Here is a 26,149-nt window from a genome sequence, read left to right as displayed (position 1 = left end):
TTAATTATTATTTAAAAAATATCAATTTAGTAATATAATGATTTATTTTATATTTGAAGTTTTGTTATAAGGAAATATTACATTTTTTATCTTCACATATGATATGATTCAAATATTATATTACACAAAATTTCATAAGGCTTTATATTACAATTCAGATATGTTGAAGTAGTACATAAAATTTTTGACTATAGTTATCAGAGAAAATTACTTAAATTTTCTCAACATATATATATAAAATAGTATAAACTCATATCTTGTCACAGTTTTTTTGATAATGATATTCTATATATATTTAAAATATTTTTTTTTAATTCTTAATCAAATAAATTGACAGCTATCACAATAAAATTAAGTATTGGGAACAAACGATGTTCATAATTATATCTTATTAAAATAATACAATTTCTATATACTAACAGTAACATGTGCATAAAAGTTATAAATATTTTAACAATACAATTCATTTCTTAATTCTCAATCACAATTCACAATTAATTTCTACTTATCTATTCATACAAATCGCTATTCAAAAGATAAAAATTTTAATACTATAAAATATTTTAATCTTTCTAACAATTACTATACAATTTACTGAATATTTTATTTTTTATCTAATACAATTATGAGAGATTAAAAATATTTATCGGTTTGTTAAATAAAATTGTGATAAAATATAATGACAGCATGATCTCTATTATTGATTTCGAGTATTTTTATAATTATGTCTTAATTTTTCATGTTTAAAAAAAGATTCGTTTCCACAAGAATGTTAATTAATAACGATATTAGATATAATATGTATATATCCCTGATATCACAAGGCTTTCCTTTGTGCAAAAATAGTAATATACTAATTTCTCAAATCTTACATGGTGCACAATAATTATATAAATTACATCTTATAAATATATCCCGAAAGTGTACAATATAGTTACATCACTTGATTTTATTTCTTAAAAATTCTTGCTATTTATTATACATAATTTTTTTTTTCCTTTTTTCTTAAAAAGTTTGGCACGTCTTTCAACAGTTTATACAAAAGTAATAGGAATTCCTCCCAATGAAAAGAAATTTTAATATTTTTTAATTATGATTTTCTTATTAAGGCAGCGATATATCTTATTTTCTTAGTTAGAAATTTTTGAACAGCTTTAAAAGGCTATCAAAAATTGAAATTGAGTCACTATTAATCGTGAGAATTATTTTTGTTATTGAACAAAAATTTCATGCAATTATATTATTAATAAAAAATATATCATAAATCGAAATAATGTTTATTTCGTATTTACTTCTTAAACGAATTCCTATCAATTTTGTAATAACCACATATATATTTTGACGAATTTTTATTTTAATTTGAAAAAATTGATATCATATATAATTATATAGAATATCAAACAATAAATTATAATCCCCAATAAATTATAATTATTTATACTTCTATTATTTTGCAAAACTTAATATAAACTGTTTCTTGTGTTGTTTGTTATGTCATTTTGAATTCTAATTTCTCAATTGTGATTTATATATTTATATTATATTTATATAAGTATTTTTTTTTTATTCTTCTATAATCAAATATTTTTTGTTATTAACTTAGTTTTGTTCTAAATCTTTTGTATGTATATACATATATATGTTCTTATGAATAAATTCAATTATATTTCTGACAATTCGCCAAATTTTTATATATTATAAATTGACTTTATTATTTTTGTTTTGTTTCATTCTCTATCACATAGTATTAAATCACTGATATAAGTATTATATAAAGAGAATGCAAGTCTTAGCATATTTGACAATCTATTTTTTATAGACAATATTTTTCTTAAGAAATGAAACTTGATCATTATTGTATCAAAAACTATTTGTATATAAGAGAAAATAATGCATGTGAAATGTAGAGTAAAAGTAAAATATAAATTATGATACAATACAAGTTAATATTTAATTTTTTGGATAGATTTTTCTTAAGTTAGTTATCTTCCAAGGTATCTTTTTTGAGCGCAATATCATTAGCAATTGTTATCTATTTAATGTTTCCATATTCTGATTCTGAACATTCTTGTTTATGCCTTCTTCTTGATTACTTGGACTTGAAAGTCTTGCTGGTTTGATTGATTTTAATTTCGTTGTACCACCATATCTGAAATTCACATCACTACAAGTATCTAAAGGATGTATTGTTCCTGTTAAATTCGTTACATCATCATCAGTAGTAACTTCCAATTTAGTAATTGGTACTTTTTTAACAGATCCTAATTCGTATGCTGACTTTGATGACTTCAATTTCATTTTTGTGTTTAATGGTAACGAAACTGACTTCTCCAAGTTGACTTCTTGAATTTTCAAATTATTATCATTCTGCACGATATTTTGCTCTTCAACTGAATTTACTGTATCTGTGATTTGAATATCTATATTTACCGTTTTCGGATCATTTTCATCATTTCTAACATTTTGCTCGTTCGCATATTCGTTTCTAAGAGCAGCCAATTGTGCTCGTTGTTTCTGAATATGATTATGCGAATTCGAGAAGAATGAAGAAACTCTTTCAAGTTTTGTAGCCAAGTTTGGTTGACTTAATGTAGACTTTAAAGGATAAGGAGTATCCATTACATTATTTTTTAAGAAATTGTGAGATTCTCTACCTGTGGAGTTACTTTTAATCATTCCAATTTTATTATTATCCTCGATTACTTTTAGAGGATATGATCTACCGATTGTACTTCTTCGTTTCTCAGCTAAACTTAACTGAGCGATTATTCGACGAATCTCACCGGGAAATTCGATATCTGATCGAGTTTCAGATAATTGTTGAATAAACGCACCTAACGTGGCAACAGTCACTTCTAGACTACGATTTTGAGATTCTAGTTTAAGCAAAGTGGATTGTTGTACAGATCGTGCTGTTTCCAGACGATGTAAGTTACTCATAGTCATCTATAAATTAAACACATTTTTTAATTATAATTTTAGAAATATTAAATCTGCATTATATTAGATAAAAGTAATTTTAAAGAATCTTACTTCAAGTTGTTCATTAAGTTGTGTGACTTCTTGTGTAAGTTGCTTATTAAGTAACTTGAATTTCTCTAAACTTTCGATTTGCGGTTTTACCGACATCATTTCTTCCTGCAATACTTGATACTCTACTCTATACTCGTTTAATTGTTTTGTAATCTCTTGATCTGGATAAAATACACGTTTCATAACTCGATCTAGAATCTCTTTATCTACAGCTGATACACGTGTCTAAAATCAAAAGAAAGATTTAAAAGCGAAAAATCTTTATTATTGGAATTTAAATGTAAAAAATATTACTTTGAGATATTCCATAATTTCTTCAAAACTATCACACTTTAATAATTGATCCTGATGTTCCTGCAATAATGCCATCGATACTCGAAAAAGTACTTCAGTGCTTTCTAAGAAAAGTAAATCTATAAAAACAAATATATATGAAATAAATATTTGAAATCATAAATATAAATAATTATGCAATTAAAAAAATTAATTTTTCTTATTTAACTTACCAAAAACTCTAGTTACGAAACCAAGTGGAAATTGACTGGCAAATAAAGTTAACAACCATGGTGCAGCATATAAGGTAGGTGAAACTTCATGTTTATCAAAGTGATTATAAATTGGTGCTAACCTATCATGTAATAATCTGGATAATTGATACAGGTACAATTGTAATGCTGCCATGTCAGGAAGATATAATTTCCTTAAGCCCCTTCGAAACATTAAATGTCGCAAGAGAAAAAATGCCTGATCTTCTGACATCTATTAAAAGCAATATAAAGAAAAGCAAAATGACATTTAATAAATCACATTTTATAAAATAAATTTTATCGATAAAAATTAAATATTTGAATATGTAATAATTATAAAAATATTTCCACTTACATGTAAAAGAAGAACACCAGCTACAAAACTAAGACCTTGGCAATAACCAACCTCATGATCTAAAAGTGAATAAGCTTTTAATAAATTAAATAAAGCTAATTGTCCAGGACCCAAAGGAGAACTGAAATATGGATGATTTGGAAATGTTCGTCCTAAATCTATTAAAATTGCATGTTGTTGGGACGTAAGTTGTTTCAAAAGTAAATCATATGGCGTGTTATAATTAGGAAAATCACGTGTATCTATAGGTGGTTGCTTCAAACAAAATTGCTCGGCCAAAAATTGCCATACTTCTCCTCTTTTCCCTTTTGGTACACCTATATCAATATTATTATTATAATATTAATTTAAATTTCTAAAATATTACTTTCAAGTATTTTAAAAAATAAATTTTTGTCATCTTACCTTGCTTAATAGCTTGTAAAAGCATTTGATTATCACATTTCGTAGAAACTCTTGATTCTTTGCTTACAAGAAGATCCCATACTTCTACTAATTCACGAACGCAACTACTAAGCTCGTCATATTCCAATTTTATTCTTTTAACAGTCGCTTCTTCTTGACGAACTAAAATCACATATATTTTTGAACGATTACATAAAGAAGCACAATTTTTTATTATTAAAAATAAATATAAAATAGTATATTACCTCTAAGTCTTGCATTTTCCTTCTCCATTCTTATAAGTATTAATTGTTGATTGATAGCTTTTTTCCAAAGATCTCTTAATTCTTGTTTCGTTTTACGTATTGGCGGTGTCTGAGGTACTTTAATACCAATATTTTCTGTTTTATCATTTTCTTTTTCATGATCTTTATTAGGAGTTACAACTCGATTCAATATAGCTTGTCTCCATGAGCTATTTGACTGTACTGAGTTGTTTCCATCTGTCTCTGTTGGAGACATTTTTGGTGAATTTCCCACTTTTAAAAATCTATTCAAAAGTAATAAAAATAAAAAATAAAATAAAATCAATTGATTTTATAAATAAATTTTTACAAATATTTATTATTTATACTTTATTATTTATACTTTATATATACTAATATTGTAGAAATTAGACATACATGTCCATCATAGAACTCTTTGGTCCAGTATTCACAGTCAATTGTTGTTCAGGTGAAACCCTTAAAGATCTGGGTCTACTAGAATCCGGTGAAGTATCAATTATAGACGACTGTCGTGAATTATCAGGGCTTTGGCTACCGCTTTTATGTATCACAGTATTAAGATGGCTCAGATCTCTCAGATGCGAACCAATTCCAAGGTCGTCCCGCGAACCCTTTCTCTTCATGAGATTATCAAAACTATTTGTAAGCGAACGTTTTGCTTTTTTAAATATTGTGCTCCCAACGCCTACGCTTAAGTACTGATTAAGAAATTCACTCCTGCAATTATAAAAAAAAATTGTAATATAAATAAAATTTACATTTTTTAAAAACTTTTTATGCAAACTTTTCTTTTTTAAATTTTACCTATTCTCAGCTGTATCATGAACATGTCTAGCTTGTTTTGCTTCGCAATGGACTCGTAAAAGCCTTATTAAAAATTGATTTTGTTCGCGTAAAGTTGTTCCTGTGCCGCCAGCAGCTTCGGCGTTTTTATATTTGCTAACGACAATTTCTTGTTCATCTTCTGGTAGCATTTCCATCCGCGAAAAAATTATATTCTGAGTCCTCCTGTCATTTTGTCCTAAAACCATAAGTAAAAATATATATTTGTTATTTATTTTAATTTTATTATAAATTAAAAGAATACATTTAAATATATTTGTAAATTACCTTCGATTTCCTGGCATAACTTGCTATACCAATACATGGGGCAGTGTTCGCATGAAAACACGGAATATCGTTCTTTTCTTGGAACTTCGCATGTCCCAACAAACGCTTGTGATATTGCTAAAACAATTCGTGCAACCTTTTAAATTGTTTTGTTTAAAATTTTTTTTTAATGAACTGATATTTTAATGTTTTTTACATTGTGTTAAATCAAATGTACTTGATTAGAAACAATGGAACTTCTATATTTTTAGTCGAATATACAGGGTGTTCTATTAGTGATGGAATCTGCTTTACCAACGAAGTTGACACTGAAAAATGATAAAGAAATTACTTATCATGAAAATTACCAGTATCAAGCTTAATTTCTTACATTAATTACTAAAATATAAAGGAAAAAGAAAGAAAAAAAACGAATTATATATTAATATGAATTTTTTCCTTTGCTGTACCGGTATTATTTTATAAAGCAGATGCCATCAATAAATGACAAAAAATTCATCTTACCAGCCACAAGATCATCTGCAACGGATTCCGATTGACACTTAAATATATAGCCAATGAAAAAATCCATATTATTCTCTTTGCAAATAAAACCAAAATGCTCTGGATTTTTAATGCCTTGTACACAACTTGCCACATCTCTGAGTTGTTTATGAAGCAGTACCTGTTTTCTATCTGGACTGATTAATCTTAAATCATGTCGGCCTACCTGAAGTTTAAATTTATATTAAGATGCGTTTTAATACAAGTTTTAAATATCATAAATGGAATAAAGTTCAAACCTGGAAGAGCATCGTGCGATTATGTTCATCACTCCCTCGTGCAATGGAATCTCTCCTAGTATTCAATACGCTACCCGTGGAGGACGCTCGATTTCGCATAACTTCCGGTACTTGCATAGAATTATTGTTTGTAATATCTCGATTCTCTTCATCTTTTTCTGAGAAATTAGCGTTTTGCGGTTTTGGAAACGTTTCCACAGATCCAGTGAGTGTTGATGGTACACCAAGTGAGTTAACCACAGGTATGATACCACTTCCAGAAACATTTTCAATACTTCCAGTTTCGCTAGCACTGGATTCCTGAAACAAGAAAAATTTTTTCAATATTATACATATTATTTATTAATTATTTATTAATTAGAATTAAGAATTGGAAAATCAAGTTATACCGTGCTATTTCTTCTATTATTGGAAGACGTTAAAAGTGATTGTCGCTGATATTCGGCGAGAAAATTATTCGCCGATGATCTCGATTTTTCAAGACCGTGAACACGAAATCTTACTAATGCATCATCTATAAAAGTCTCCGATACCTTTGGATGTGATACTTTGATTTTTCCCACATAAAGCACCTGAAAATAAATATTTATCAATTTTAATTTTAAAATAAAATTATTATAAAAATTTATAAAATTTTTCTTTGAATTAAGGATTATAAATATTCTCTAATTTCTAAAGATCATTGTTTTATTTCATTTTCTTTATTATTTATTTGAGGTATTATTTAGTAATAGTAATTTAGTAATTTAATAAATAGTAATTTAGTAATAGTTATCAATAATAACAAAATTAATGATAATAATTAATATATATCTTATTATTATAAAACTTCTACTTTTATTACAAATTTTTTTTAATAAAAATTTTATATAATTTAAGTAGAAAAAGAAGAAAAATTAAAAAAAAAATCACCTCGAAAAAATGAGAAGAACTGGGAGATATATCAGCACCTAAGGACATCAGACTGGCTGCACTGCTTTGCGATCTTTGAGGCACATCCCTATTTTCAAATCGAGACGAGGCTGAGTGTTCCTTCATGTCTCTTAGGAATTGCTGAACCTGAAAATAAAGAATTATATTGAATTACAATCGTGCGATATATCATTATGGTATTTAAATTGCAATTTAATCCACAATAGATAATAATTATATTCATAATTAAAATCAATAATAATATTACAAAAATCATTTTATTTTAATTTTAAATTAAAAATTTATCTTTATAAATATTAATAATTAATTGAATGAAATAGAAAAATTTAAGAATTAAAAAAAGATCAAAAACTTTTTTAAATCATTTTCAACTTATTTACGAAGCTCATAAATTTAGAAAATTGTTCAATTATTGTATAATTTAATGCCACTTAATGCTTATATTGCCACTTATTGCCATATAAATACTAACGATATTTTGAAAAGGAAAATTTGTCCCAGAAATAATCCAGAATGTAGCATTAAGTGCATCATTAATATACAAAACTGATTTCGCAACAAAACGTGAACCAAACGTGGCTGATGACCGTGGACCAAAATAAATTCAACTTCAGACTATTCATCAATCAATGTTTTCTAGTCTTTTTCTTTTTCTTTTCTATATTTTTTTTTCTAATTTTCTCAAATTTCATTGAATTACGAATTCATTATTTAATATCTTTATTTTTATCTTTTATTATATTTATTTTTTAAATGTTATATTCATTTATTATATATAATATTAATCTTAATTTAAATAATTTGATATTCGTGATCACTAAGTTACTTCAAATAATAGAATTGAAATAATTCTATTTGGTTTTATATTCAAGTTAGAAAATAACTTTCTTAATTAAAAATCAGTTACAATATTTCATATTTTATTTTTATTTGTGCAGCAACTTGCATAGTGCTGCTACTACGTATTAAGGTAGAATTTCAAACTAAGATAAATTCTTCGTGCATCGACAAATGCTCATCCAAGCGTTAGCAGTAAGGCTATCTAAGAGTTAGGTTACATTGATTTTCATGAATAATCTCACGTGAGATACGCAAATTCTTTTTCCAAATTACAGTGAATGTAGAATAATATTAAATACGTGTATGTGAAACATAGAAGAAAAAAAAAAGAGATAAAAAAAAAATGAAAACAAAAGAGGACGTGAAGATAAACTTTATAATCATAAATGTTCGAAAATAGGGAAATATTGGAAATACTAATCATAAACATTTCCGATATTAGAGAATGAATAATTAACAAAATAAAACAATGAACAATTTATTATGCAAATCGCGATGTATCAAAAGTGATTAGCAAACAGAAATGCGTCGAATGGACTAATGAAATCGATTAGAAAACAATTTATATCAATGAAAAAAAAAAAGATTATCCTAACGGATATAGTTATCTCAACGGCCGTGAGTCTTCTCGTGCGACAGAGAATTTCACCAGTATAGTTGCTGACACAGAAAGCAGATTGGCATAAAGCAATGGGGCTTCCTTTATCCAATTACTAGACGAGCTTTCTTTTTTATCATCCGGCTGATTCTTTCTTCTCCTACAAAATATGTACTAATACTTGATACTCACTCAATTGTAATCTATACAAAACAATGTATGTATATTGAAACTAATAAGATAATATTTTATTAAATATAATTTTTCAATCTTATGAATGAAAGTTGAAAGAATGTTTAAAATGAATGAATATATAAATTTTACTCTTGTGTGATTATTTTATTAGATGTTTTTTTATCATAAATTATTTGGAAATGATAAGAAATAAATTATTTGAAAATGATAAGAAATAAATAATCATAAAAAAATTACAATAGATGATAAATATAAATCTAGTTACATGAAAAACTATCACAATTGGTAGAATCTATTGAATTGTGATTTATTAGGTCATAAGAAAACTATTATAACTTCTCTTCTTACTTCTCAACTCAATTATACTTAACAAGAAGATCCTTGAATTGGATATAAATAACTTATTTCCTGTCGTCATATGTAAGTATAGTAACTATACAATAAGAAATTTTGCAATATTATTTTCATCTATTAAATAAGTCTCTGAAAAAAAAAAGCCAAGACTATTAAATCTTCAATCATTTCTAATACGTAACTTTTCTTCAATGAATAATTTAAAATTTTAATATAGTCTATTAATCTAATATAATCTAAAGTTCTAATCTAAAATTTAATTTTCTATGTTTCTTATGTCTATTAACTACAAATACAAATAGAAGAATTATGAAATTTTCACTTATGAGATTTTTAAGTATTTATATATATATATATATTATATCTATTATATGTTTCTCTATCTTATATGTTGTTCAATTGATCATCATTAATCTCAAAATATATAAATACATCAGATCATCAGAATAAACATACGTCTACGTCATAACGCTGGTCGATTAAGCTTGTGGAAAATTGGATTGAATATCTTCAAGAGCGACCCATTGAACTATTTCATCGAGTTGCAGTTAAATCGAAACGAATATATTTCATAAATCTTGCTCCTAAATTAAAGATCGATAATATGATCGACAATCATAAGAAAAGAGACGGAGAAATCGTGTCTGTCCATTTTTCAACATGTTTTATGGCCAAGAAATAATGAGATTCAGTGTACACGCAAATCTCGCATCCGTGAATAAAATTATTATTGATGATGATATAGATATTTTTTCTTAATAATAAATATTATTTTTAAAAATTAAAAAAATTTAATTTATTATATTATTTTTAAATACTTCAAATAAATAATTAATATATTTTTTATTTTCAGGTTTGAATTTTAATATAAATTTTATATAATTATCAATTTCAAATCTTTCAAAATGATTTATATTAATTTATAAAGACATATTTCAAAAATTTATTTAATAAACTGATCTGATCGCTAATAACAAATATTCTTTGCATGTGTTCATTCATCATTATAATTTTATATTGTAATTATTTTAATTAAGATATGTGTTCGTAAGTATTAAAATAAGTGTATGAAATCGAAATATTAATTTTTTTCTTTTGTGATTTTTTTAATTACAGTTTTATTAACCAATATTGTCAATGATATATCATTAAGTAAATTTTCTTCAATACAAACAATCAAATAATTGATGGATAGATATGTAATGAAAATGTAATTGAAATTATGTCAATGGCAATAAATGACAATAAATATAGATTTATACAAGTGGAAAGTTCATTCAAAACAATCATTCTAATTAAAAAATTCTACAATATATAATGTAAGAAAACATATATTGTGTATATACTATAAATTATAACACATACATAAATTGCTATATATAATATCATATATTTTTATAAAAATAATCAAAATAATTTATTTTTTATTTATTATTTAATTAATTTATTTTTATATATTATATTAAATATATTAATTTTTATAATTTTAGAACTATATAAATACTTTCATCCTATGTACGTATATTCAGTGTGAAAAGAAACCAGAATTTTTATGCATGTGTTGATAATTAAATTCTAATTGCTGGAGTTCAGTTTTGATTTGATGCTGAAAAAAGAAAACTTGGATCGCATAAATAGCTATATACATAAGGTCTTTGATCCTAGTTGACACAGTTTCTATTGAAATGTAGAATACATCATGCGTGTCTACAAACATTTTTACTGATTAAAATGAGAATCATTGATGCTGAAACACCATTTAAACTTCATTTAAACTTTAAAATCGGAATACATTTATATTTTTAACAAGAGATTTTAGATATTTATGCAATTTAAACGATATAAAATTTATTAATATTTATTGATACATATAAAAAAGTGATAAAAATGATTTAAAATGTTATAATGATTAAAAAAAAATTGATTTTATTTCTGCGTATCAGTTTTTATTTATTAATTTATTCAATATTATTGAATTGAATATTGTTCAATTATTTGATAAATTAATAAATAACAACAAAACTTCATTTCTTATTTAAATAGTAATTGACGAAACAATGTTTTAGAAACATTATTCATCTAAAAATGTATAGCTGCCGCCAATGTGTCTAATTATATGCAGACAGCTTGTCTCTCTACCTAATCTGAATACTCAAGTTTTTAGTTTATATTATTTTAATGTTTTTATTCGTTTTAAAATTATAGTTAAACAAGCTTAATAATCAAATATATATTTTGCACCAAAATAAAATACAATACAATAAATGTTTATATCGATCTAATATTTAATATAAGAGCGTATCAAATATCAAATAAATGCAATTAAAATAAAAGAAAGATAAATTAATTCTTTTGAATATAAATTATTTTTAGCTAACAAGACATTTTTTATAAAACAACTATGAAAAGATAGTAACGTAAGGATGCATAGCATATTTGTTGCACGTACTTATATACTATGAAACAGCAATAAAGGGGAAAGAGAAAGAATGCAACGTATTTGCTACGTGACCAAATTAACATTAAGTCCGAAAGAAACAGCTATGTAAGTACTGTCAATCTAACAAGTAATGTGATTCTTATACGCAACAAACAAGCAAATTGTTATATCTTATTATTGATAGATATTTTGTTACAGAAACTACTATAATGACGAAATTAATTACTTTAACGCTTTAATAAATATGCTTTTTTTTTAGATTCGATTCATGGACAGAAAATTGATTCGTAACTATGCAAATCAATTGAAACGTCCATTTCTTCTTTTTTTATTATCGTATATTCTTGCGGTTGTCATCGAGAATTCGAAGAACCGCAGCGAATCGTGAAAGCAGACACTGGTACGTGATCGAAATGCCATAACTTTGGCACGAGATCCATGAATACCAGCAAAATTCGTGACGGAACTCGGATACGTTGGTCGAACGATTCCTTGTGCTTATCACGCATTTATGAAATTCTGGTTCTTACTGGATATACCTGGTCGTATATTTTCAATTAGCATGTTCTAATCCTGTATGCTTATTATTTGAAATGAAGATGTCTCCAATGATTTTTGCAAAGTACAATTTGTAGATGAATATGATCTATAAAATATTGAATTACAGAACGCAGGACATGGAATATGCAAAAGATGAAATATGAGATAGAAATTAGGAATATTAAGATTGTTTGAAAATTCATACAATTACATAAAATGCATTTTTATTGGATTTCATAATTCTAATTTCAAATCGTGATATTTTTTAAAAGAAAGATTATTTAGTTTCAAATACATATGCAAGTGCAAAATGAGACGTGAATGTTCAATAATACTCATAAGCAATAAAGATATATAATATTTATTTTCTGGTTAATGATGCAATCGGTCTTGCAAATTTTCAGTCATTTTTTCATTTTTTTAAACTTACCAACAAAGTTCTCACGATGTTCAATATTTCTCTATAGTATTCTAATATTTTTTTAATTTTGAAGTTAATTTATTTTTCAATATTTTTATAATAATTAAACTAAGTGACAATTAGAATTGCCTATTATTTAATGAAAAGATCTGAATAAAATAAAAATTTTTGAAACAAATTTAACATATCCATTATTTTTCATTGGTAATAATATATAATATAATAATATATTATTAAATATATAAATATATTATTAAATATATTGTTAAATGTTTAATATCTTGTGAAAAATATTTGAATGCTTTTTTGATATATTATTAATTGATTGCAAATATAATTTCTCTAATAAATAACTTCGACTAATTTTGCAAATAAATTTTATCTGATTATTATTTAAATAAATTCAGGAATTCCTAATTATCCTTAGAAATTCTATTTCTATTTTCTAACCGTCTTTTTATTATATAACTTACAAATAATCACATTTCTTAGTTTTACTAATTAATAAATATTTGATATTAATAACAATTCAATTGATTAATGTAGTTGGTTGTAAATTCAAATCTAATTATTTCAATATTCCATTTTTCTTTTAATAAATGGTAAATTATAAAAAATTCATATATAAGATAAATAATTTATTGTTCGAATAAAAAAATAGAAAAATAGAAAAATAACATGCATAATAATTAACAGGAATAAATCCTATCAAATAAAGTGCATTAACGTTGATACATTTTAGAACCTGAAAACGAATCAAAATCGTTAGTTTTTCAAAACATCTTTTAAAAGTGAATAGTCACGGTGAAAGGTTTCGAAATGGTCATAAAATAATTATGTCAAACTTGATTTAAACGCGTTTCACATTTTATGTAACTTTCATCGCTTTATACAAAGTAGAAGTCAGAATGCAATTATCTTATGCAAGATAGAAATATTCTTATTTCAAAAAACAAGGAGTTTCTGTGATATTTAAGAAATACATATTAGAAAAGGATTTAAAATGTATTTTCAGAGAAAAGCGATATTTTTTACCGAATAATCGGAACACAGAGGTACTGGCAAAGATTCTTATTCGTTCGTTCGTCGTTATAAATTTAGATCTACGATATACCGGGTTCCACGAATGTAAGCTTCATCAACGATGACTACGACAAACGGAAATGTATGTGTGTAAGAGAGAGAGAGAAGAAAACACTAATAAACTTTCTCTATATATGATTAAAAAATGAATAAATGATAAATTGATAAGAATGAATATTGATTATGAAATGAAAATAACATATATATATATAAAATAATATAAATAAAAAAAATATATATATATATTTATAATAAAATATTAGTATTGATTAACGACAATAATATGTAATATTGAATTCATAATATATATAATGTATCGATGAGAATCTTCAAAATAAATAAAAAAACGTATTCTCTTTTCAGGAATAAATTTTCATTTCATATTATTACTAAAATTTCACCAATCATATCAAAAATTTGAAGATGAAAATTTCATTATGATATACTTCATTTTATTGTTTTTATTTGATATTTGATAAAATTGACATATAATTTTATTTTCTATTGAAATTTTTTGTCTATTTTTTTTAGTTAAAATGATCTTTTTTAATAATTTTATTGTATAAAGATTGTATTAATTCAAGGATTATATCATAAATAGTGGATCATAAATCATGTTGGCATGCCTGTTGGGAAATAGAGCAAATGATGAGCCAAATGTCATGCGAGAAGTAACAAGAATTATCTTAGAAAACATGAAGATATAAAAAAAAAAGGCTAAAGAAAAAGAGAAAATTAAATATTTTATTTTTTTGACATTTTTATATCTTTTGACGTAAAAAATAAAATTTTTTACAATGAAATTATTCTATTCATAAACTGAGAAATATAAATTAAACTATAAATTTATTAACAGATTTTTCTCGATTTATTCAAAAATATAATCGATTTATTCATAAATATAATAAATTATCAATAAATATATGATAAATATATAATAAAATATTATATTCTGTGAAATCTATTCCCTATTTAATAATATGAAATGAAAAAAATAACTTCTTAATTCTTATGATATGTATCTTTCAAAAACATTTTAAATTCTCTTTTACAATAACTATTTCCTAAAATAATGTTTATTATCTAATATTAATTGTATATTTGATATCATTTCATTTTAAATGGAAATTAATTTTAACGATTCTCATCCTGTATTATTTTATTAGTTTATCAATAATACAAAAAAAAGAGAAGGAAAAAAAAACAAAAAATCCATTTGAATAATTTCGAAATAAAAAATTAGATTATGAATAGTTTCTTAATCTACTCACTGCAGATTTTTTGCCAATAGCGCTTGCATCGCTGTAGGATGTAACCTTCATGTAAGGACTGGAAACGGACATCGGTACAGTGATCATTTTTTCGTCTTTTATTTCTCCACTTTTCTTCCATTCGCCCACAAAAATCGAATGCGAATTTAATCGTCACGATAGATTATAATATATCACTCAAATAATCGAAATTTTGACACGTTTTCTCGATCACTTCTGATAACAAAACTTTTCTCAGAGATCAAGAAAATTCTTTTGATATGAAAAACAATGTTTCTTAAACGAATTTATTATTTTCTCATTCCACATTAATTACTAATTATCAGACATATTATAATCTTTCTAATTTATTATTAAAAACTTTATTCATTTATTTATGATGGTTCCTTGAATGCTTGAAATGAATGACAAGAACGATTTTAAAAATTTTTTCAAACAAAATTCACTATATTGATAACGAATAAGAAATGATTTTTCAACTGAATTTACAACTACTTTAAAGATTATTCATAATATTGAACAATTGCTATAATATATATTATCACGTTTAATCTCGAATTTTCCATAACAAATTTCATAATTTAATTACTTTTTTCAATATTCTTTTAATATTTTCACAGTAGATTGAAAAAATTTATTTATTTTTTTTTATAAAGTTCAATAATCCGAATTAAATTTATTAAAAAAGTGTTTATCATTTTATTTAATACAATTTGATATAGTTTTAATTTGGTCACCAAATGGATTTTCTGATATCATTTTCAAATATTCTATTCTAATTCGTTTGTTTTATTTAAAGTTACACACGGATATTTCTGAAAGAAATTTACGATGTAACTATCACAAGGCAAGCATGACACTGATTTAATCATGGATTAGCGTGCGAACTTTCTTAGTTCTATCGAAGCAACGTGTTTTTAGATCTCCAGACTTTTGCACACCTTTACCGACAGACGAACAAACATCGACTGAGCACGTTTCAGTACCTAAGGTTTAAAGGAATGAGTGGATCTTCCCTATTGGTTGTCGCATGTCTACAGGTAATGCTAATAGATTATAAAAAACTAAAAGCGATCATCATAATGGATGCCAAGATGGATATCATTTTATTACCAAACATTTGCTCTATTTTATTTATTCTTTACGTATACATTTCATTTCTTATATGTTTATTATTATCGCAAAATATTATAAAATAATTTATTAAGAACAAAAGATATGGATAATTTCATATATTTTCTAAAAATGATTTATATTTTTTTGATATATTTTCTATGAAATGATAATTTAAAAATTAATTGATATTTTTAAGAAAACAATTTTTCTATATATGAAATTTTAATGGGAACAGAAAAAAGATCAATTTAGAAGTTATTTAATATTTTAGAAATTGAAATTAGATTTAATTGTTAATTATATTTATATAACATAAAATCATAGAATAATTGAAAGACAAAAATGCAATTATAATTTCAGAAATTTTTTTTTTATTTTCTCTGTGAGAAGCAGTAGCTGATGTATGTAAATGATGTGTATATGTGAAAGATGTTTAATAATTCATTAATCTCGTATTATCATTGTAAGGTATCATTGTATGTTTGTTAAATCGAGAGTGAAATTATACGAGACAGTAATAATTATATCTATGACTCATTATTTTCTTTAAGAAAAAGAAGAATCAAATAATTACAAATTAAAAATATGCGTTAAATGCGTTATGACTTCATTTTTACATGGATTGTATTTCTATTTGGATTTCACTTTAATAAATTTATGTATCTTTCATTCATAACAATATACAATTTAATTATCAATTAAAGAATATTTAATGAATTCGTCATTCGATATCTTCTTGTTTTCGTATCAAATAATATATAATTTTCGATTACATTATATAAATTCTTTAATCTAAAATGTTTACAATGAAATTGGATAAAAATAAATAATTGATTTAAAAATTTTTTAATTAATTAGTTTCCAATTTTTTTGGAATATATTTTTTATTAATTAAAAAAAAATGAAAATATGAATATAATACATATTAAATAACAATCTCACTTATACTTAATATATTTGAAATTAAGTTCTTGATAAATATAACGTTATTTTTATCATGTTTAACAATAAATAATTATAATGCACAATTGATTTTAAATATAGAGGAGCAAGATTCTAAAAATAAAAAAATTCGAAACATGAAAACGTAAAACGTATAAATACTATGTGCCTTTTTAAAGTATTTATTTCAATTTTTTAGATAGATATTGCACGTGTTTGAATACTTACATTTTACGAGCTCACTATTCGTAAACAATATGATTTGCAAGTCAAATAAGACTCGTTCGATCGATGAAGTTTTTAAATCTTTAATATTATTCTGGAAAATTTGATTTATTTTCATGAACTATTTTAAATAAAAACTTTTATATTGTATTATTCGCATTGTATAAAATTTTTAACTCATCAATTTTCAAAAATTCTACAATAGAATTCTCTTTAGATATAATTATTATTTTTCTACGCACATTTTACTGGCATCATTTACAATTCAAATGACTCTCTTAGTACTTATTTGATTTCTAAACATATAGTTATGTATACCATCAGAAAAATCAGTAGTATCGTAGAATTTAATCTATCATCTATCATAAAAAAATAATATAAATAATATAAATATAAATAAATTAAAATAAAATGATTATTATTTACGATATGCAAAAGAGCATAAAATATTAACATGAATACTTTTACTATCTTGAATATCAGGAATGAAAATTGGCAAAAACATAAAATCTCACTGGTAAATACTTATTGTATATTTTTAGACACGTTTCTTCAAGTTATTTTAGTAACATACATTTTATTAATGCATTGATGTAGGAGGTAGATGTCAAAATTCCAAGCACTCTTTCTCACTCTGATCATTCAAATTGAATACGTGAATAATCTGTAATTTATAATGAATATGTAACATGAAAATATTATATTTATATATCTATTTATAATAAATATATATTATTATATATAAATAATATATTATTTTTATATTCTTATTAATTTCTATAATTTCTTTTCTATTAATATTTTTCATAATTATAAATAATGATTAAATAATGATAGTTTCAAGAATAATTTATATTTATATTTAATATTATGATTTCGATTCTTACTCTTACAATTTTTTTAGTAATGTTTATATATTAAAAAATTTTAGTTGCATCGTAATAAAATAAAAACTTAAACAAAAAAATAAATATTAATAAATAATAAAACTTGATGTTGATTAACAAAAAGATTTGTGACGGAAATTTTTCTTATTCTAACAATATTTACTTTCATTCGTAATTATTTATAAATTATCATGAATTTTTATAAAGAGAAATTTAAGACTATTAGAATACAATTATAAATACTATTTATAAATTACAACATTCTATTTTTCTTTGTGCAATCATCTATATAATTCTCTAACTTTTACTTTCTCCTCGATAGAAATTCTTCGCATAAATTAATAACTCAAAACGAAAGTTTCCATATTTTTCAAAATTTATTATTATAATTTATACAAAGACAAAACTTTTCTTTGAGTATGAAAATAATAAAAAGTATGATAGATGATATATTTGCCATCAGAAATTTTACTAAAAAAATTTACAATATGCAAATTTAACTAAAGATTGTAAGATAATTAAAAAATATTAAAAATAATGTTAACAATAATTAACAATAATAAAATTAATAATAATAGAAATCTAAATTATTCAAAATCTGATGAATTTTAATTTTTTTAAATGCTTCCAAATTTATTGTTGCAATTTTAACAACATACTCAACAATATTTTTATGTATTATTTTTCTAACTGTCTCATCTTTCACATAAAAAATCTAGAATACAAAATAATACAGAAAATTTAAATAATTATTCCAATATTGAGATTTGTAACTAAGGTTATATAATGTTAACCTCAAATATGAATGTCTACAATATACATATACATATTATACATTAAATGTAACTTAAAAATCCGATTCATATATTGCACTTTTTAGCTATTTTGTTCAAATGTACCAGTGTTAATGAAAAATAATAGATCAGTTGCACGAAGAAACCAGTTTACATGGTTGCGTCACAAATACTGAATAATCGTGTCGTTTGATGCAACAGCGATTTTCATTCCGAACAATCGCAATCGTAATTATTGCGAGTATCGATATATTTTTGTTCGCAGCAATTTCAAGGTTTTTCTCCTTTCTAATATTTCATTTTCACGATTAATAGAAAGGAACTTATTAAACATCAATTTAACATAGATCGTTTAAAAGTTACCAATTGCCATCCAATTAAATCAGCTCCTTAAGATCATTATTTAAAATTCTGAGAAACAAATATTTTTAAATGTAAAGAGGATTCAAGAAAACGGTACTTTAAATTTATAGGAAAAACGTGTAAAAAATAATCGAGATGTTGTTGTTTCTTTACAAAATTAAATTTTTATTCTTTTTTTATGTTAAAAATAAAACAAATAAATAGATAAAACAAATAAATATTAAAAATTTTAATTTTTTATAAGCAAACTATAGATTAAGTTTGTATCTCATTTTTTTATTATTCTAAATTTCTTAAATATCTAAAAAAATTTAATATTTATCAATGTTCTTAAAATAAATATTGCAGATTTTTTAAATAAAAATTTGAAAAAAAAATTCGATGATGAAATTTATAAAAATTAATATAAATAATAATTTATAAATTATATAACAGAAAAATGTTTTTATTTTCTTTAAAATAATTATTTTCTTATAAATTTAAAAGCCCATACATATTAAGAAAATTGTAGTAAATAGAATAAAATAAAAGGTAAGATAAATATGTTTCTGATAGATATATGTATACCAGTTTATGCAAGGTTTACCAATATGGTATAGAACAGTTTAGTTGGTAGTAGCCGTGGTAACAGTATCCGGAGTTACTCTGCCATTGGAATGCAATAAGAATACCAACGTGTGCCAATGAACCATGAAAGGTCCTTTCATTTCGTTGCCCTATTGTGATTGCATAATCATGATAATTGCGACAATCAGGATTTTATTTCATCGGACAACAATATGTGATTGTTATCTTCATATGTAACATTTATTTTTGTAAAGAAAAAAAAGGTATAATAGATATGTTAAAATGTTCAGAAAAAAATAAAAAATATTAATAAATAAATTAATATAATTACATGATTTGATCATTCTAAATTCTAAATTCTATTTATTCTAATGAAGTAAGATGATATATTCCAAATAATATGTATTTATATTTTAATTTCATTTTCCAAATAAATGATGCAATTCGTTTGAGCCAGAAAATTATATATGTATTTAACAAATTTAAAATTGACATTGAATCACTTTGAATTTAAAGACTTTTGCGAAGACTATCTCTTTTTTTTTTTAGCAGCTCATGTTAAAATAGAATATTTTAATTAACGATTTAATTTTATCAATTATTTCTGATCTCAATAAGTTATTTTATTATTAATTATTTAAAACAGTATTTTTATCAAATTATCATTCTACATAAAATAAACAAGTGTAAAATAGTTATGTGTATATATATATTATAATTAAAATTTATGCTTATTTTTCAATTGAATTTTTTAATCTTAATTGAATTTTAAACAAAGTTAGTTCATTAAATAAAGTCCACTAATCAAATTTTTATATTTTCTAATATATTTTAAATTAAAATAAATATGTAAAAAAAAAAAAAAGAAAAAAATATTTTGTTATGAATTTCAAATAATCTCAAAGCAAATGTGATTAAATTGTCAATGAAATATCATCGTCATTACAGCTTCTTCTTCTCGAGAATGCATTAGCCAAGAACAATATTCTAATAGTAATCTTAGTAATCTTAATGATCCCTTTTACTTCAATTTTAAATAATGTAACTTCTAGTCTGATAAGAGTATGTAATAACAAGAAAAAATTTTTTTAGTTTCTTTATATTCGTTTTAATCTGAATTTTCTTCGTAAACTTTTAGATATGATTAAAATTTATTTAACACTATGTAATTAAATAATTTTTTCTAAATTAAATTCAACTAGCAAATTAACAATTATATTTCAATTATCAATTATCAATTAAATATTTATGAAAAAATTAATTACAATTTAAACAATATCTTAAAAATAAAATAAAGAAATAAATAAGCTAATAATTAGATAATTTATCTTATTATAATATGATGATACGATAAAATTGTTATTCATTATTATTCTTATTCTTATTTATTTTTATTCTAATTTCCATACAATTTAACTATGTTAAAATATTATTTAAATAAAATAAATGAATCTAAATCTTCTTTGAAATTTTACATGACTATGATAATCATTCTATTATATTATCATTTTGAATAAAAAATATAATAAAATATTATGTATTTTCTTATTTTGTGTAATTTTTGAGCTAGTTCTTGTATAATTAACTCTTTTCAGTCATTTTTGCTATATTTATATATATATTTTATACTTTTTTGCAAGAGACATAACTTTACATTTCTCACTAAAACTTGTAGCTTTTTCTTTCTTTATATAAAATATTATAACCTGATTATAATTAAAAATAATATATTTCATTCATTAACTTCAATGAATTTTATCAAATCAAAAAATTTAAATTCAATTTAAATTCAAAGTTAAAAAATAATTACATTCACTTCAAATAAAAAAATTTAAATTTAAAAATTAATTTCATAATGATTTTATCGATAAATCAATAAGTACCAGACTGCTGCACAATAACCAAACATATTTTTCTTTTTTTTTCTACGACTTGTCCACGTGTTAAGATTGTCGGTGGTTGAGTATACGCCATTAGAAGACAGCACTTGACGGTACTTGGTCGGCTTCAAATGAGAACGTGACAAAAGAAAAGGGTTAATAATGTAGAAACAGAACTATACGTTGCGAAAAAAATATCGCAACAATCAAGTACGGTGAAAATAATGAAAGGAATGAACCGAAAAATCTGTGAACTTAATATTCTCGATCCGTTATCGGTGAATTAATATCGATTCTCCTAATCTATTGTCACATTCCAATTGAACATAATAATAATAATTTTATTGGATGTTTAGAAATATATCTACATTAATGAATATTTTGAAAAATAAATTTTTTAAATTTATTTATTAATTTATAACAAAACTTAATTTTTAAAAAAAAATTGGAATAGATATTGATTTTAATTACATAATATTTCAATTTTCAATTTTAGGAATTTAAGAAAAAAGAAAAAAAATCTTCCTGAAATATTTCGAAGAATTTGAATTCGAAATATAACAATAAAAAAACAATGATATATAATTGGTAATTTCAACTGTCTCCTCTTCTTACTATATGCAGAGTGCCGTAAGGGCCAGAAGTCAACTGCACAATTGACTACGTGATCGTATATTTCCAAGAAATATTCATTAAATATATTGTCCTTCGAGTTATGGAACAAATGTCAATTACTGTTTCAAATTAAAACAAAGAATTTTATTTATTCAATTCTAGTTAGTGACTATTTGATTAATTCGATGATAAAAAAATTTTAAATTTAAAAAAATATTATCATCAATATCTTTCTTGAAAATAAATCTTACAAATTGATTTTGTAAATGAAACCGAATTTTCCTATCAACATATTCATCTATTTATTTCCACCATATACCATAACCTTCAACTTGTATAATAAGAGTGAAGATGCCAATGTAAATCATTCAATACATCACATCCAATTACGTTCTATCAGACAAGAATTAAGAATGATTCAAATTGTCTTTGAAATTTTTGATTACTTTGAAATTTATTTCTTACACAGATTATTTATTTTTATAATTTTATTGATCATCATAATTCAGTTTCATTCGTCCATATCAAATTCACGAAATAGAAGAAAAAAATTTCTTTCATCTTTGCATTTTTAATATATCAATGTATTGGCTACATTTCAATCAAAGAATAAATAATGTTCGATAGTTTATGTTGTACACTGTTCAAACTTTTCGACTACGAAACACACCTCCGTCGAAAATAGAATCATATGTGCATAGGCGTGAGTGCATCGTGCGCATTACGTAACAAGTGCACGTGTACACTGAATGTCGATATGAGGGAAACGATCGAAATCTTAGTAGTTTGCGCATGCAGTCATTTTGGCACCTGCGAATATAACAATTTCTTGAATCATTTGAAAAAGCTTATGAGCTATTTAAAACAAAATTAAACAACATTATGAATAGATCAAGAGATTCAGACATTTTTTCATGACAAAATAATAAAAATAAAAATAAATGTTTAAGAATAAGAAGAAATTGTTATCTACATATATCAAATATAATTTTAAAGAAATATATAACATACATTAGTTTGAAATTCATTTTAAAAAATTTCATTTTTGCCAATCTTTCATAAAAAAAATCATCAAATATTTTTAAATGCTCTTTAAAAAAATGTGTATTAGTTAAATATTAAAATCATTTTTTTTTTTGCTCTGTTCTCGAAAATTAATACCAACGTAGTTTGGCTGCTTTTATTAAATAATTTTTTATAAGATACAAAGACTCTTCGGGTAAAGCAATTTATCGTCGTAGCTCTGTATACTATCCGCCAACGCGTAACTTATAACGATTAAAATATGTCACGCGAGATTACTCCTGCATGCTTGATTATGCTTTTTTGATCTCGTACAATGTTATTTCTGAAAATATTTTCATTTTGTCATATTTATCTTGTTATAAAACAGATGGTTCATTTCATTTTAATTATAACTATTTTTTATTCACTTATAATTGGTTATCAAGAAAAAACGAAAAAAAATATTTCTAATTGATAAGAGAATAGACAAATATATATTTTAAAAATTAAATTTTATATGAATTTAAAAATAAAATAAGATAAAAACCATAAATATATCTATTTATCATAATAATAATGTCGGTAACTTGATGAACTCTGTTACCGACGAATTTGTAATAATAATTTTCTTTGACGTCAACTTAGTCGACATTAGTAATATCTGTAAAAAAAAATCGTTAATGTATGTTATACACTTATACAAAATCGTCTAATACTATTAGAACGATTTTATGATAATCGTTAAAATATATGAAAAGTATTCTTTAAAAAATTCTAATGTCACGTAACTACGACATTATAGTTTACTATAATATCAACGATTCTATGCAAGAAATGCACATTATAAAGTCTCAATAACTTTGCACAATGTACAATCAACATAACGTTCCGATTTCGTCACAGAATCGCGTTTAGAGTATTGATACGTATCGATCTGTGTCGAGTAATTGGACAGCGTCCATCGATCTCTAGATTTACTTACAATCGATTCTTAATTCGTATCTTCTGAACGAGATGAAAATCGAACGATTAAATAGATATCGAAACACAATTATTTCTTACATATTTTTATTTGAATTGTTATATGTGTCTATAATATAGTAATATAACCTATCATTTTTAAAATTTTGGTTTTTATTATTATCATCGTAATATTAGATATGTCTTTATAAATGTAATTTGATATAAAAATAGATAATAAAAATTTTATATTTCATTCAATGTTAATAATAAATTTTCCTATCTTTTTAATTTTGAAAGGACGGTTATTACGACATTCACTAAACCGATGTAAACTGATTTCAAGATGGTGGCTTCTCACAAGCGTCATTCAAATTAATCCTCGATTAATTCAATCTAGATTCCTGTGGAACACAATATGACGCTTAAATGTAAATCTGTGAAGCTTAACAAGAAATTCATGGTCAACCAGAAATGTCCCACTTTCTAATATTTAACATATATTTTATCTGTAAACATGTAAGTAACATTCGTAAATACAACAATGTATGGTATATCATTTCGCTGGACAAAAATTTAAATTTAAAATTATTGCAATGATATTAAGTGAAAATCTTAAAAAAAATCTAAACCGAAATAAATGATGTGAATAAGCCTGATTAATCAAATAACTGAAAAATAATAAGTGAAAAGAAACGTTGCATTAATATTCAATTTAATAATATTAAAAATCTTAAATTATTATATCGATATATGTATATTATTAAATAACTTATGCAATAAGCAAAAATGGAAACTTCTTCTTATATAACAATTGACGGAAAAGAATAATTATTGTGTAGGTATATAACGGAAAGAAACAATTAATGTGTATGTATTAATGTATTATTTTATTTTCGTTTTCCTATTATTCGTGATGAAAACAGAAACACAAAATTAAATTATAATAATCACCATCTTTTGATATTTTTAGTTATTATGAGAGATTATGTCTGACTGTTAATATATTTCGACAACACAATGTTAACATATTTGATAACACGAGCAAACATATTCCTATTAATTGCCTTAGAATGTTCCATTTCGAAAATTATATGAATACATCGATCCCTTATCTGTCAGATACGTAGGTGTACGAACTTGATACGTAAAATCCTCCTAACGTAAGTTACTATGCATATAACGTATTATCTGTATAAATAATGGCATAATAATACAGGCGAATGTTTGCTTCGATATGTATTAAGTGCTTTTACCGATCAGTGTTTCAATATGATATGACGTATTGACGTAATAACTGTAACCAATACTTTATTATAAATTATATAAAGTTTCGGAATAATTAATTCCTAGTTAAAGTAAAAAAAATTTTCAATTGTTGATTATCTTTCTTAAAAAATTTAATTTAATTTTATTCAATTTAATTTATTTTTAATATACTTTCAAAAACATTTAAAAGAAATCAAAAAATAGTTCATTCAAAAGAATAGTTAGAAACATAAAATTATAATTGATTTTTATTAAATATTAATTTTTATTAAATATATTTTTAATATGAAGCAATTTTTTAATCAATTTTTATTATTCCTGTATTTATTATCTAAATGCTTTTATTTTACAATAAATCTTTACACCTGACTTA

At 23.5% G+C, this 26,149-nt stretch overlaps 1 protein-coding gene and 2 long non-coding RNA genes across 5 annotated transcripts in view; 2 read left to right on the top strand and 1 right to left on the bottom strand.

Annotated features, from left to right (window-relative positions):
* Positions 1-25: 25 nt before the first annotated feature.
* The window catches only part of plx (PTB_TBC1D1_like and TBC domain-containing protein plx), a 28,257-nt gene continuing 2,133 nt past the window's right edge, over positions 26-26,149 (bottom strand). For 2 of the 3 annotated variants that reach the window (XM_031920088.2, XM_012493634.3), the window contains exons 2-15: positions 7,391-7,537; positions 6,868-7,050; positions 6,479-6,778; positions 6,201-6,405; positions 5,697-5,813; positions 5,391-5,607; positions 4,983-5,303; positions 4,566-4,849; positions 4,321-4,482; positions 3,916-4,232; positions 3,540-3,792; positions 3,328-3,446; positions 3,034-3,258; positions 26-2,946 (exon numbers count right to left, since the gene is read on the bottom strand). In XM_031920088.2, the coding sequence (XP_031775948.1) occupies positions 2,029-2,946; positions 3,034-3,258; positions 3,328-3,446; positions 3,540-3,792; positions 3,916-4,232; positions 4,321-4,482; positions 4,566-4,849; positions 4,983-5,303; positions 5,391-5,607; positions 5,697-5,813; positions 6,201-6,405; positions 6,479-6,778; positions 6,868-7,050; positions 7,391-7,516 (3,747 nt within the window). In that variant the 5' untranslated portion in view covers positions 7,517-7,537 and the 3' untranslated portion in view covers positions 26-2,028. Of the gene's footprint in view, positions 2,947-3,033; positions 3,259-3,327; positions 3,447-3,539; positions 3,793-3,915; positions 4,233-4,320; positions 4,483-4,565; positions 4,850-4,982; positions 5,304-5,390; positions 5,608-5,696; positions 5,814-6,200; positions 6,406-6,478; positions 6,779-6,867; positions 7,051-7,390; positions 7,538-15,153; positions 15,298-26,149 lie in introns of those variants that run through there. The other variant, XM_003698704.4, reaches the window with a different exon arrangement.
* On the top strand, positions 8,435-10,188 carry LOC116415354 (uncharacterized). The gene is made up of 3 exons (XR_015292508.1): positions 8,435-9,066; positions 9,196-9,464; positions 9,836-10,188. It is a non-coding gene; the product is annotated as an uncharacterized LOC116415354 (long non-coding RNA).
* On the top strand, positions 24,594-25,463 carry LOC147657468 (uncharacterized). Its single transcript, XR_015292433.1, has 2 exons — positions 24,594-24,721; positions 24,808-25,463. It is a non-coding gene; the product is annotated as an uncharacterized LOC147657468 (long non-coding RNA).

This window comes from Apis florea, unplaced genomic scaffold, assembly GCF_048593485.1.
Source record: "Apis florea isolate Af1SG1 unplaced genomic scaffold, ASM4859348v1 contig_3158_pilon, whole genome shotgun sequence".
Lineage (NCBI taxonomy): Eukaryota > Metazoa > Arthropoda > Insecta > Hymenoptera > Apidae > Apis > Apis florea.
The sequence above is the reverse complement of the archived record's forward strand: the minus strand, read 5'-3'. Positions and strand labels throughout refer to the sequence as shown.